The 13,790-nt window shown below is 36.8% G+C and overlaps 1 protein-coding gene across 1 annotated transcript; it reads right to left on the bottom strand.

Annotated features, from left to right (window-relative positions):
- Nucleotides 1–251: 251 nt before the first annotated feature.
- Nucleotides 252–10,737, bottom strand: LOC125250748 (BTB/POZ domain-containing protein 2). Its single transcript, XM_048163472.1, has 9 exons — nt 10,161–10,737; nt 6,891–7,010; nt 6,664–6,820; nt 6,484–6,589; nt 3,655–3,852; nt 3,323–3,515; nt 3,152–3,239; nt 1,392–1,538; nt 252–1,170 (listed from the first exon to the last, which is right to left on the bottom strand). The coding sequence occupies exons 1-9, from the start codon at nt 10,694–10,696 to the stop codon at nt 1,009–1,011; spliced, it is 1,707 nt and encodes a 568-aa protein (XP_048019429.1). The 5' UTR covers nt 10,697–10,737; the 3' UTR covers nt 252–1,008.
- Nucleotides 10,738–13,790: the final 3,053 nt, after the last annotated feature.

Here is a 13,790-nt window from a genome sequence, read left to right as displayed (position 1 = left end):
AATAAAGGTGATAAAGTGCTAAATAAATAAACTTGACAAAAACGACTGATCCGAGAAGCTGGCTTGTTCGACCACAGCTATATTAATATTGAAGAAATATTCTATTTAACTTATTTTACACAAATTATTAGGATATAAAGCTAGAATTTTTCTTTATTTTGCACATTCATTAGCTCAAATTGTTCAACTAATGGGTCAAGTTTGTAAACAGCCTGAAGTCTTACAAACAAACAGACAAAAACATTCAAATGTAAAGAATGATTTAACTTTATTGGACATGAGCAGTCATACAAAGACCCAATATAACCGACCCATCTACAATCAAGAAACATCAGAGTGTGTGTCTGATCTGAACAGCCTCAATGACGGCATGCACAAGGACTGAGCTTCATCCTGTAAATAAATACTGTTCCTGAATGGATTTTCACCCTCTAGTTCAATTAAGTGCTGAATGTAAGAGGAAACCTTGGCACAAAAGAAAAGATGTTCCCAAAGACTTCAGGTCTGCAATCACACTGCCACACCAAAGCTGAACGCAGTAACTACTCCAACATGGAAACTGATTGATTTCATGTCATTTTTTTCCATATAATAATCTAAAAGACAGTAATATGTACTGCTTTTTGCTTCTGTAGGGCAGCGTAGCTACAAATCATTAGTTGCATACACATCAAAACTCGTTTTTTCCCATATAATGCAGTTAAATGTAAAGCTCTAAAACATTATGAGGTGCTTTTTTGGCAAGATTTTTTAATTGCGACCCAGATCGACTGATGCAGAATCCGATACACAAAAATAAAGATACATTTGTTACATGTCAGTCAGTCATGGGTGAGTAATTCACTGTTAACAGTCATTGTAAATATGAGCCCTCCGAAGTCTAACTGCAACATCAGACGAACCTTCATCCTATAACAGCGACGAGAGGTTCGTGCGTCCGTTATATACTGTCAGTGTTACGGTCAAGTGCAATATTATGTGCCAATCGAAGCGGTCCACGCTTGACCCCTACGTGTAGAAGATGACTTCTGGGATCTGGCCGTCCTCCACGGACGTGCCGTTGTTGTTGCCTGCGGCGTAGCAGAACGTGAAGCAGGTTTTGGTGCCGGTGCCGGACGACTCGTGCGTGACCTTCCTCATGCCTTTAGTGCCGTAGTGTGAGTCTGGACCCTGCGGGAGGAGAGAGAGGAACGTTACAGATATGGACAGATTCACCGCACATGATGATCTTTACGACTTGTTTTGCAAGTTTAAATTGATCAACAGTGACATTTATATAGATTTCTACTCCAAATAAATTGTTCTTTTGAGCTTTCTATTCATTAAAGATCATCTTGTGTGGATGAGGTCAGTGCTTTAAACCGTTCAAGCAGATTAACAAGCGACCTCACCTTTAACGTGGCACAGGCTGTGTAATTGACATTGGGCAGAACTTCCACCGGTTCCTTAAACATGACCCTGAACGTGTTGGCCGACCCGTCACAGCTGAAGCCGGTGTCGTTCTGACCCAGAACCGTGTTGCTGTCTGTGTGAATGATCTGAACGAAATTGTGAAGCAGACATGCATTTACAAACATTACTCTTTTAGAATTAAGTCTTTGGAGTGTTAAAATACTTTCCCAAGATATATACTACAGTTATTCCTGTGGATCAGGCCACTAGCAACGCCAAGATCATGGGTTCGATTCCCAGGGAAATACATTAACTGATAAAATATAAACTTTTAATGCAATTTAAGTCACATTTAAGAGTGTGCCAAATGCATAAATGTGTAAAAAGACGTGCAAAACTTAATTAAATAACTTAAAACTTAACTTAATAAAAAAAAAAATATATATATGATTCAATTATAAAATTATAATTATTATTAAATATATATATTAAAATATATATGATTAAATTATTATTAAATGTTTTTTGTGGATTGAGTTTTAGTTAACTATAATAACAGTGCTGTTCAGTTGATCATTACAGATTGTTTTGCACAATTTTCTTGCTGTTATTTTTTTGCTATTGTTTTATATATATATAACAGTGACAAAACACACAAAATTACTAGCATATATACACTACCGTTCAAAAGTTTGGGATCGGTACGATTTTTAATATTTTTAAAAGAAGTTTCGTCTGCTCACCAAGATTGCATTTATTTAATTAAAAATACAGTAAAAACAGTAATATTATGAAAAATTATTACAATTTAAAATAACTGTTTTCTATGTGAATATATAGTAAAATGTAATTTATTCCTGTGATCAAAGCTGAATTTTCAGCATCGTTACTCCAGTCTTCAGTGTCACATGATCCTTCAGAAATCATTCTAATATGCTGATCTGCTGCTCAAGAAACATTTATGATTATTATCAATGTTGAAAACAGTTGTGTACTTTTTTTTTTCAGGATTCCTTGATGAATAGAAAGTTCAAAAGAACAGCATTTATCTGAAATACAAAGCTTCTGTAGCATTATACACTACCGTTCAAAAGTTTGGGGTCAGTAAGAATTTTTATTTGTATTTTTTTGAAAAGAAATTAAAGAAATGAATACTTTTATTCAGCAAGGATGCATTAAATCAATCAAAAGTGGCAGTAAAGACATTTATAATGTTACAAAAGATTAGATTTCAGATAAACACTGTTCTTTTGAACTTTCTATTCATCAAATAATCCTGAAAAAAAATATTGTACACAAATATTTTGTACAATTGTACACATTAAATGTTTCTTGAGCAGCAGATCAGCATATTAGAATGATTTCTGAAGGATCATGTGACACTGAAGACTGGAGTAATGATGCTGAAAATTCAGCTTTGATCACAGGAATAAATTACTTTGTGAAATATATTCAAATAGAAAACAGTTATTTTAAATTGTAAAAAAATTTCACAATATTACTGTTTTTACTCTATTTTTAATTAAATAAATGCAATCTTGGTGAGCAGACGAAACTTCTTTAAAAAACATTAAAAATGTTACCAATCCCAAACTTTTGAACGGTAGTGTATATTATTTTTATAAAAACTAATTTCAACTATTAATAGAAATTATAATTGTATCTCAATGATCCTAAAATAACAGAAAACTGACAAGTTTGGAAACAGGTGACACACAGAAATGACCTTTCATTGCTGTCTAAACTCTTTTATTCGTACCTGTATGTTGACCTGGTAGTCTGTCGGTCCGTGTATAGATCCATAAAGCCCAAAACCCACAATAAATATCCTGCGGCTTACAGAGAACCTGCAAACACGGTCATTCAGTTAGTTGACGTCACACAGGCGGTGACTCTGTGAATAAACACACGGGCGTCTCTTCTCGCTCACCGGATGCGGTCGCTGGTCCCGCTGTAGCCCCAGCGGCTCTCCACCTGCCCGAAGCGTGTGATGCTGCACTCCTTCCCCCGCAGACAGCAACGCGGCCGGTCGATGAACTCCACGCGTGGTTTAGGGTTCACCGTGAAGTGCAGGAAGAGACTCACCACCTCTCGGTCCGTCAGAATGGCCGACTGAGCAGGACCTGAGTGAAACACATATGAGCTCCATATTCTCACTGTATCAAACTATATGAGCCTGATGTATCAAATATGATACACAAAGATTCTAAATTCCATTATTTGATACGTCAGGCTTTACAGGGTCAATGGCATAAGCGAGACCTGCGGCGAACTCCTCTATAGTCATGAGCGGGAAGCGGATGAGTCCGAGGGCTTTTCCCAGCACGCGTCTCTTGTTCTCCGGCGTGGGCTGCAGCTGCTGCCGGTGGGCTTCAGCCTCTGCCCAGCGGACCGCCGCTCCGAACAAACGCACCTCCCGCACGCCCAGAGTATCTCTCTCCAACACCGCAACCAGTGTGTCTGAGAGAGGGAGTTAAAGACAGACATCTGTGAGGATGTGAAGAAACAACTAGGGTTGTCATCATGCCAGAAACTCATCACTTCCAATATCACAGTAAAACTAATATGCTACTCAACAAACTCCATTTATTATTATTATTAATATGCACTTATTTGATCAAAAATATAGTAAAATTGTGAATATATAGTAAAGTGTAATTTATTCCTGTGATCAAAGCTGAATTTTCAGCATCATTACTCCAGTCTTCAGTGTCACATGATCCTTCAGAAATCATTCTAATATGCTGATTTGCTGCTCAAGAAACATTTATGATTATTATCAATGTGAATATAATTTTAAAACGATGGTATGTGGCCTTTATTTATCAGTTAAGTAAGAGAAAACATTGCTTCATGTAGTTATTCAAGTCAACACAAACAAATTCAAGAACAAAAAACTAATTATAAACAATGCGACTAGGATGAAGTATAATAAATACATAAAACTACTTATTATTGGCATGATAATGAGATATATTGATTAGGGGTGGGAATCTTTAGGCACCTCACGATCTGATCCTGATTCCGATTCTGGGAGTCACGATCCGATTTTTTCTCATTAATTCATTAAATTAGACTAAATGGTAACACTTTTGACTTTTGCCACTATAAACTCCTTATTTACTGCTGATTAATGGTTAGTAAGGTAGTTGCAGTTGTTAAGTTTAGGTATTGGCTAGGATTAAGGGATGTGGAATAAGGTCAAGCAGAATAAGGCATTAAAATGTGCTTTATAAATAATTATAAACAGCCAATATGCAAGCTAACTAGTTAAAAGTGAGAATTGTTTCCCATACTGAAGAGTTACCAACTTAATTAGACTTTAAATCTTAAAATTATCTGTACTTTTATTACTTAACTACTCGTGTAATTATAATTAGTTGCTTTTTAAAATTAATTACAAATTAAAAGTTGAATTTAAAAAAAATAAATAAATAGCTTTTCCGTAAATAAAGAAGAACAAAGAAACATATTAGAAGCAATAAAGATCACTTTAGTTTAGGGTCCAAACTATTAACTACGACTTTTGCCTCAAACTCCTAATTATTGCTTATTAATAGTTAATAAGGTAGATGTTAAGTTTAGGATTAAGAGAAGTAGAATATTGTCATGCAGAATAAGGCATTAATATGTACTAATAAACAGCTAATATCCTAGTAATAAGCCACTAGCTAATAGTGAGAATTGAACCCTAAACTGGAGAGTTATCACAATAAACGAAGAGGGCAGTTTGGCTCTTACTGATGACATCATATACAGAGGCAGATGTAAACGCTGGAATGCCGATGGGCGAGATTGCATTGTAAGTGTAACATCAAGCATTTCATGCATTTCTCACAGCGCACATATCTTACGCAACAAAACAGTGATTGCCTTTGTAATTCTCTTCAACCTTTATGAACTTTCGTCGGTTCGAGGATTTTTGTGTTTGTGTGTGGACTATATGCACAGTTACTTCCTGGTTGTGGTTAAGCCAGCTCGGGCATTTCCGGTGAACTGTTAGCTGTTCATTCTGTAGTCGCTGTACATCGACACAAAACCATCAGTGGTTGACTTTTTAATGTTTTATTCATATTTTAATGCAGTTATCACATTTAACTAATTTGCCAATAAACCAGTTTTATTGATTGCAATAAAGACGAAGCTATTTAAAAACGCAGTGACTGTAATTAGACACACACACGCACATTTTTCTCCAGCACTTCAAACGTTATATTTAATGTGATGACCACAAACATTATTTGGTCATTCTTCTGAGATTGTCCCCATTGTAAAACCGAACATTTAAAAATATTTGATAGAAAACACTTATTTAAAAATAAAAAAGACAATAATTACCACTTTAACCAGCAGGTGGCGGCAAAGTATCATTTATTTGCGCATATTCACGTAATAATTTTTCACTTAGTTTCACTTTTGAATAAATATTAAACATTATAACATAACTATGTTTAAAAATAGATTTTGTCAATCTTGTAGATCTTACAAATTCTCATGAAAAACAATAACTTTTAATGTGAATGAACTGCACAGAAAGCGAGCACCGCTCTCACTTTATAATCACTGAAGCTGTCAGATCAATGCAGCGCAAGATCAATGATTTCAGCACACTTTTATTCAATGAATCTAACTAAAGTGCACAATAAATATTTCATTTTTGAAGCTTTTTTTCACATAAAAGTGTGAAAACAGATGGTCGAATTGAATTTAGCCGAGGAGGAACAATGAGGTGCATCTTTATTTATTTATTTTTTATGTCATCTTACGTTTGAATAACTAAATTAATGCTATGCCAGACTATTTAAGTGAATATATTCTGATTATAAACTAAGTATTACACTACTGATGCTCAACACACCAGCAAATGACATCTTACCAGAAGATTTCGAGCTGGCTTATATTAATGCGGAAGTTCATTGAAAGTAAGCAGACTATGGCTGTTTCTAAAGCACAAATAGTGCCATTGCACATCGATCCAGAATCGTTGAAGAGAGAAACACAATAAATTTTTCCTCCCACCCCTAATATTGATACTGATTCAGTCAGGCCTGTAACGTGGTATAACGTGGATCTGACTCCATGATACATTACCAATATCAATATCTGTGAATCCTTCCGCAGCCAGAGCGTCTCCTGTGTTTTTGTCGATGTTCTCCAGGCACAGACTGGCCAGCTGCGGCTCATCGAACAGTCTCGCCTTAACACAGACAACACAATCAGAACCACAGGAACCGGGAGTGGAAACATCACACACATGTGACAGAGACGCACCTGTGTGAGCAGCATGAACGCGTTGTCCGCTCGCAGGTTCTTCTTGAGGAACTCCACACAGTGGGCCTCCAGGGCCGGGACGGCGTATTTCTTAGCGGTGTAGAGAGTCGTCATCACCGTCTCTGGGCCAATTTGAACTTCATCAGAGTACAGGAACCTGGGGAAAAGGTCATTGTCGACATCTTTCTGGAATATATATCCATGCATTTTGAGAAAAATGATCATACTTGAGCAATGACAGGAACGCTGCAGCTTCTACATCAGGAAGCTCGATCTCTGTGGATGTGGTGGCCATGCCTCCGTTAAACATGGCATCAAATACTGCGCTGCCAGCTGCCAGAACAAACCTGGAATGGTAACAGTAATATTATAAATAATACATTTATAATACTATAAATGAAGAGTTCAGATGCAAAAGCCTCTAAGTGCCATCTGAAATTTTCTTCTAAAATAAGCATTTTTATTAAGCTCGTATGTTTATGTTCAGTTATTTCACTTTAATGGCAATAAAAAGGACCTATTAATTGCCATTAAAGTGGAATTACTGAACCTAAACATACAAGCTTGATAAAAATGCTTATTTTAGAAGAAAATTTCAGACGGCACTTAGAGGCTTTTGCATTTGAAGTCTTCAAATATATTTAATAAATAATATGATTTTTTTGACAAATATGCACATAAAATGTGTTTACGGCATGGCAGTATATGCCATTAGCTTTGCCTTTAATTGATTCTGATTTCACTTTAAAAGTAATTTAATGAAAATTACAAAAATATGGACATTTTATGGTAATCAGAGCAAATTGAAATGTGTTTGTCATGAAAATAAAGTAAACTAATTACAAGTAGTACAACTAAAACAATACAGTAGGATTAAGTAATAAAGCTAATTATATTATTTGCATAATTGAGTTTTTAATACATGATTCTAAGCTTTCAGATTTTGACTAGCCTATACAATAAATATTAAGGATGCACTGATATGATTATTTGGGGCCGATACGGATACGGATTTTTGGCCGATACCGATATTTATCACTTCTTGTGTTTTGAAATGTTGTCATCAAAATGCATAGTAAAGTTCAAAAACACCTGCATTAAATTATACTAGCAGGTTAATTACTGCTTCATCAAATAATTTCTAATGAACATCGATTGGTTCAGGTAGTAAACAAATGTAAAATAGCACTGCATATTCTTCACTGTATAAATTAAATACATATTAATCCTTTATGGTAACAGACTTTATTATGATTCATTTTTTAATTTGTTTTTGTATACATTTTAATATTTTTTTGTAAGTTTAAATATGTACGAGATCTCCTTTACTAAGGTGGGACTTTTATTTTGACGGGTGTTGTAGTCTACGGAGCTATATGGGTTATGAAAAGAAGAGCACGCAGTTCTTCTGAGATATTTTGCAGATTTAAAGTTTGTCAGTTTTTTAAGCATGTATTATTTACTTTGTTAATTATGCATTTGTTTACTGTTATTTGTAACAAGTGTTTTGTGTAATTCGCTTATGTTGATGAGAATGCAAGAGAGAGATTTTAATGTGCACTTCTTGTTTAGCTCTTATGCTGCTTCTTTTGGAGTGAAAACGGATGCAGTAAACTTCATAAAACATCAGTAAAGGTTTGGTCATCATTCAGATGGGGTCCGCTACACTTATGAAAATTTGAAGTTGCTTAGACAAGAATAGTGTGCTATTTTTTTTTCTTTTTTATTTGATTAGCATTAAAGCACAGAAAGCAGCGCTAGGATTATGCAACAGTCATTATAAAGCTCAGTGCCTTCATGCAGTTAATAAATAAACTATCGGTTTGTTATATCGGCCTTTTTCCTGCTATAGCTGATATGCCGATGGTTGTAAATTGAGCAAAAATCGGCCGATAAATATCGGCAGTCGATACATCGGTGCATCCCTAATAAATATATTTAATAAATAATATTAATCCCCCTGAAATAAAGTGAATAACAAATACTACCATTGTGTAAACATTTGCACTTAAAGGTACAATATGTAATAATTCTGTCCGCTAGAGGCCTATTCAAAACAAAGGTGTAGCTTGATGATGCCAAGTTTGAGCGCAGAATCTTGGGACATGTGGTCTTCACCTAAACGGACGGTGCAAAAGAATAGGGATTGGAGTCGGGAAGAAATCATGTTCATGGATGTGATTATTAACGTTACTGTAGTGTGAAGCAGAGCAGGAGCGAGTGTTGTGGAGCTGAACGAGGAGCTGGAGCGATTGATCAACACACGCCTCACGAGCAGCGGGACTTTTATTATGACACAGTCGCACGCCCGCTTCCACTTTTCCGGTCATGAGTATGAGGTAACGCAGCTCTGTTTATCATATTAGATACATTTGAGTGTGTTGAAAATTGATGTTATAATGTTACTCTGTGCGTTCGCTCGGCGGCTGCTGTGAGACACTGTTACACACTGCAGTAAGATAGATCGATTTTACAATATCATATTAAATGCTGGATGGCTTGTGTTGATAAACGGCATGCAATTCATTTTAAAGCGTATTGTATGATGGAGAAAATGCTGTATTACTGTTACTAAAAATAAAGCTGCATCTGATTATGCTATGTTAGCTACTTGACAAAATAGTGTTTTTCTCTGAGGCATGGTAAAGCATGGTAACGTTACTCGCAAAAAATCAAGAAAATTAGAATTAAACAATAAGACTAAACGTGTTGAGCTATATAACAATAATTTGTTTTCTGTCTGTAAATATATCAAAACAGTTGTTCACTTGTCTATTAAAACATGTAAATATTAAAGCGTCGTTGGTGTTTCCATGGTTTCTACAAAATAAAACCGGAAACCGAGGGTAACGCGGGTATGATGCAATTGACAGGCGACTCCTCACACGTCCCGGAGCCTTGGTTAAAATTGCAATTTTCTCACGATTTACAAATAGTTGCAAACATTTGGGATATTGTAAGAACTCAAGTGAACAAAATATATAACACTGGCCTAGTGGTTTTTGGATATTTTACTGCGCAAATATTACATATTGCACCTTTAATTTAATATACATTTATTTTTTTCTGATTTCATTTTAAAAGAATATTTTAATGAGAAATACAGACAAACTGTGTGATGATGTCACGATTCAAAAACTTTTTAATAGTCTGTTTTTCGTAAAAGCGTAAATGTTATTGGCTCTTCTGTGCCACGTGACCAACTGTCACACGCGCTTCAGCTGAGGGGAAGATTTTTAACGAATAATGTCTTTAATTTGAGTCCATTCCTCACACAAAGCTATCAAATGTCTTCGGAAGATGTGGTAAAACAGTGCATGAAATATATGGACTACAGTTATGATACTTTTATTATCTTTTTTGGAGCTTTAACAGCTTCAGTCCCCACCCACTTTCACTATAAAGAAAAGGTCGCATGAACATCCCGCTAAATATCTCTCTTTTTTCTGTTCCACGGATAAACAACATGATGACAGAACTTTAATTTAGTTAATCACCTGTGTGCAGGTATCCGCTGGACTCCCATTCCTTTCCCCACTAGAAAGTGAACATCACTCAGTACTTCATTATTGAACAAAAACGCAAATCTCTCTTTAACGGTGCTTTTCGTCGCTTGCCAGTTATAAACAGGCTCCCGGTACACGAGCACGGCAGCTGCGGCCGGGGCAGCGGACAGAGACGAGTGTGTGGCGGCCGCCGGTGTCATCACTGCGTTAGACGGGCTTCCTGTCATATTAGAGGCGGCCGGAGCCATCGCCCCGCCCAGCGGCCCCATCACCGCCGCGGCAGCCGGGAGAGAGTTCATCAGATTCGGCGGAGGTCCAGAGGCAACACCGGGGCTTTCCAATCCCGCGGGCCCCGTTTGAGGGTTTGAGCGTCTCGTTACGCCATGAGAGCCTCCGCCGCCTCCAACGGATCCTCCGTGACTCGCAGCCAAGGCGTAAGGACTGTTGCTCGGTTGGCTGTTACCCAAAGGTCCGTGTCCGGAGAAATTTAAACACGGAACCCGACCGCTATTGTCTCCAGTAGCCATCTTGGACTGGGGCGCGCACCCGCTGAATGAGTAAACAAATCACGCGCAGTCAGTATCCTGTCATCTCACGCGCACAACATCCGGTCTTAAAGGGATAGTTCACCCAAAAATGAAAATGAAATGAAAAAATGAAAAATTTACTCACCCTTAAGTTGTTCTAAAACTGTAAGTTTCTTTGTTCTGCTGAACACAAAAGAAGATATTTTGAAGAATGTTAGTAATCAAACGGTTTCTGGTCCCCATTGTCCCCACCGCGACCCGCCCGCAATTAATTGAATGTTATTTTTCATTACCCCACACGCAGGTTATCCGCAGTGCCCGCGGATATAACCGCGATCCGCGCATCACTACCGTACAGCTCTGACAAGCTGCGCATAAAATAATCGCAGCCTTTGCCAAATCACGTGCAATAAAATCTGCGATAAATCGCGATATATCGTGCAGCCCTACTATAAAAGAAAACCGATGCGTAGCGTACGGCGTAGAGGCTACAGCGTAGGTCCATGCATCGATGGTTATTCAAAGAACAAAGAAACTCACACATACACACACACACACAAACACACACACATATATATATATATATATATATATATATATATATATATATATATATATATATACACTGTGTTCCAAATTATTATGCAAGAGACAAATCAGTAAGATTTCAGTAGAATAAACATTCAGATTTTAGTTTTTCTAAGAAAATGTTTGTTCGTTTATTTATCCATGTCTTTTTAGATAACTGGTATAAATCTCAGACAAACTAATTTGCCAGATCTATGGAAACCCTACTTAGAGGTTGTTCCACATTATTAAGCAAGTCACAGTTCTCATGCAATATGGGGAGGAAGAAAGATCTTTCTGAAGATGAAAAGCATGAAATGGTGTGATGTTGTGCAAAAGGCATGAAAACAACTAATATTGTGTGAAACTGAATGGAGATTATCGAATTATCATAAGATTTGTGAGTGATTTAGAGCACAGCAGAACTCGGTCAGATAAAGGCTTATTGAGGAAAGTCCCTGTCAAAAAAATGAATTGTATTAAAAGGGCAGCTATAAATGTTGAGCAGCAAACAGGTATTTGAAGCTTCTGGTGTCTTTGGAGTCTCAAGAAGCTCTTCATGCTGGCTGACAGTTGTGCGTAAAGATGCATTTCAGACACTCCAAACCAAACCTCACAAAGAGAAACATTTACAGTGGGTTTAGAAATACATGAAGACTAATTTTTAAATAGTTTTATTCACTGACTAATGCCGTACTACAATGGATGGTCTAAATGGATGGATTTCTGGATGGTTGGTGAATGGCCACCACATTCCAACAAGACTGCGACGTCAGCAAGGAGCTGGTGGGTGATGATTTGGGCTGGAATACTGGGAAGTGAGATGGAGGGTATTAAAATGACTTTTGCAAGATATGTGGAGTTCATAACTGGCCATTTTCAGCTATGGTATAAAAAGGAGGATAGTGCCTTCTGAAATGCAATGCACTATGCACTATCCCATGCTGCAAAAAAACACCACAGCAATAAAACTGTTTGAAAATGTATTTCTACACCCACTGTAAATGTTTCTCTTTGTTAGGTTTGGGTAATGGTGTCTTGGTTTGGTAAATGCATCTTTACACACAACTGCCAGCCTGCATGGAGAGCTTCTTGAGACTCCAGAGACACCAGCAGCTTCAAATACCCGTTTGCTGCTCAACACTGGCTTTTTTTATAGCTGCCCTTTTAATATAATTATTTTTTTTTGACAGGAACTTTCCTTAATAAGCCTTTATCTGACCGAGTTCTGCTGTGCTCTAAATCACTCAGAAATCTTATGATAATTTAATAATCTCCATTCAGTTTCACACAATATTAGTTGTTTTCATGCCTTTTGCACAACATTGGACCATTTCATGCTTTTCATCTTCAGAAAGATCTTTCTTCCTCCCCATATTGCATGAGAACTGTGACTTGCTTAATAATGTGGAACAACTTCTTAGTAAGGTTTCCATAGACCTGGCAAATTATTTTGTCTGAGATTGATACCAGTTATCTAAAAAGACATGGATAAATAAACAAACAAACAAAAATTTTCTTAGAAAAACTAAAATCTGAATGTTTATTGTACAGAAATTTGAATGATTTGTCTCTTGCATAATAATTTGGAACGCAGTGTATAATGGATCTTGAGAGAGGAAATGTCATTGCTGGCTATGCAGGCCTCACTGAGCCATCGGATTTCAACAAAAATATCTTAATTTGTGTTCCGAAGATTAATGAAGGTCTTACGGGTGTGGAACGGCATGAGGGTGAGTAATAAATGACACAATTTTCATTTTTGGGTGAACTAACCCTTTAGGTAATCAGATTACTTTCCCCAAGTAACTAGTAAAGTAACGCATTACGTTTATATTTACAGCAAAATATCAGAGTTACTTTTTCAAAGAAGTAACGTAAGTTACTTTGTTTTCCCATTTATTGACTGACACCTCTCCTGTCCCCATGTTGAGAGAAATCAAAGGTAAAGGCTGGTTTATACTTCTGCGTCAAACCTACGCCGTAGCTATGTCGTAGGCTGTGTAGCACGCGTAGCCTACGACGTAGCGTCTCACCAATAATGCAACAATATGTCAATTCTACATGGGCCGCAAGTGCTGTGATTGGTCTACTAGAACCCGTCCATCAGGTCAAAAAGAAAAATCGATGCGGACAGTAACGCAGAAGTATAAATTAGGGCTGCACGATTTATCGCACAATACGAAAAATAACATTAAAATCGCGCTTAAGTGCGATTATGAAATCGCAAAGTCTGATTATTTTTTTATGTGTAGCTTGTCAATGAAGTATGGCTCCAAGTGCTAATCCATCTGAAAGCACTGCGAGTTTGAGTCGCTTATTATGTACATTTGAAAAAGCAACATGCGTCAAACATTTTTCCAGACATGAGAAGCATTTATTAACATCTTGTCCAACAAAATACAACATTCAATAATGTTTTTACTCCAAACTCAATTCATAACGACAGTTGAGCACCCTTATGTGAGATGATGATAAGACACAAAACATATTATTTCATAATATTCTATACAGTGATAAAGGCTAT

Source organism: Megalobrama amblycephala, linkage group LG17, assembly GCF_018812025.1.
Source record: "Megalobrama amblycephala isolate DHTTF-2021 linkage group LG17, ASM1881202v1, whole genome shotgun sequence".
NCBI lineage: Eukaryota > Metazoa > Chordata > Actinopteri > Cypriniformes > Xenocyprididae > Megalobrama > Megalobrama amblycephala.
Note: the sequence above shows the minus strand (reverse complement) of the source record. Positions and strands in the feature narration are given on the sequence as shown.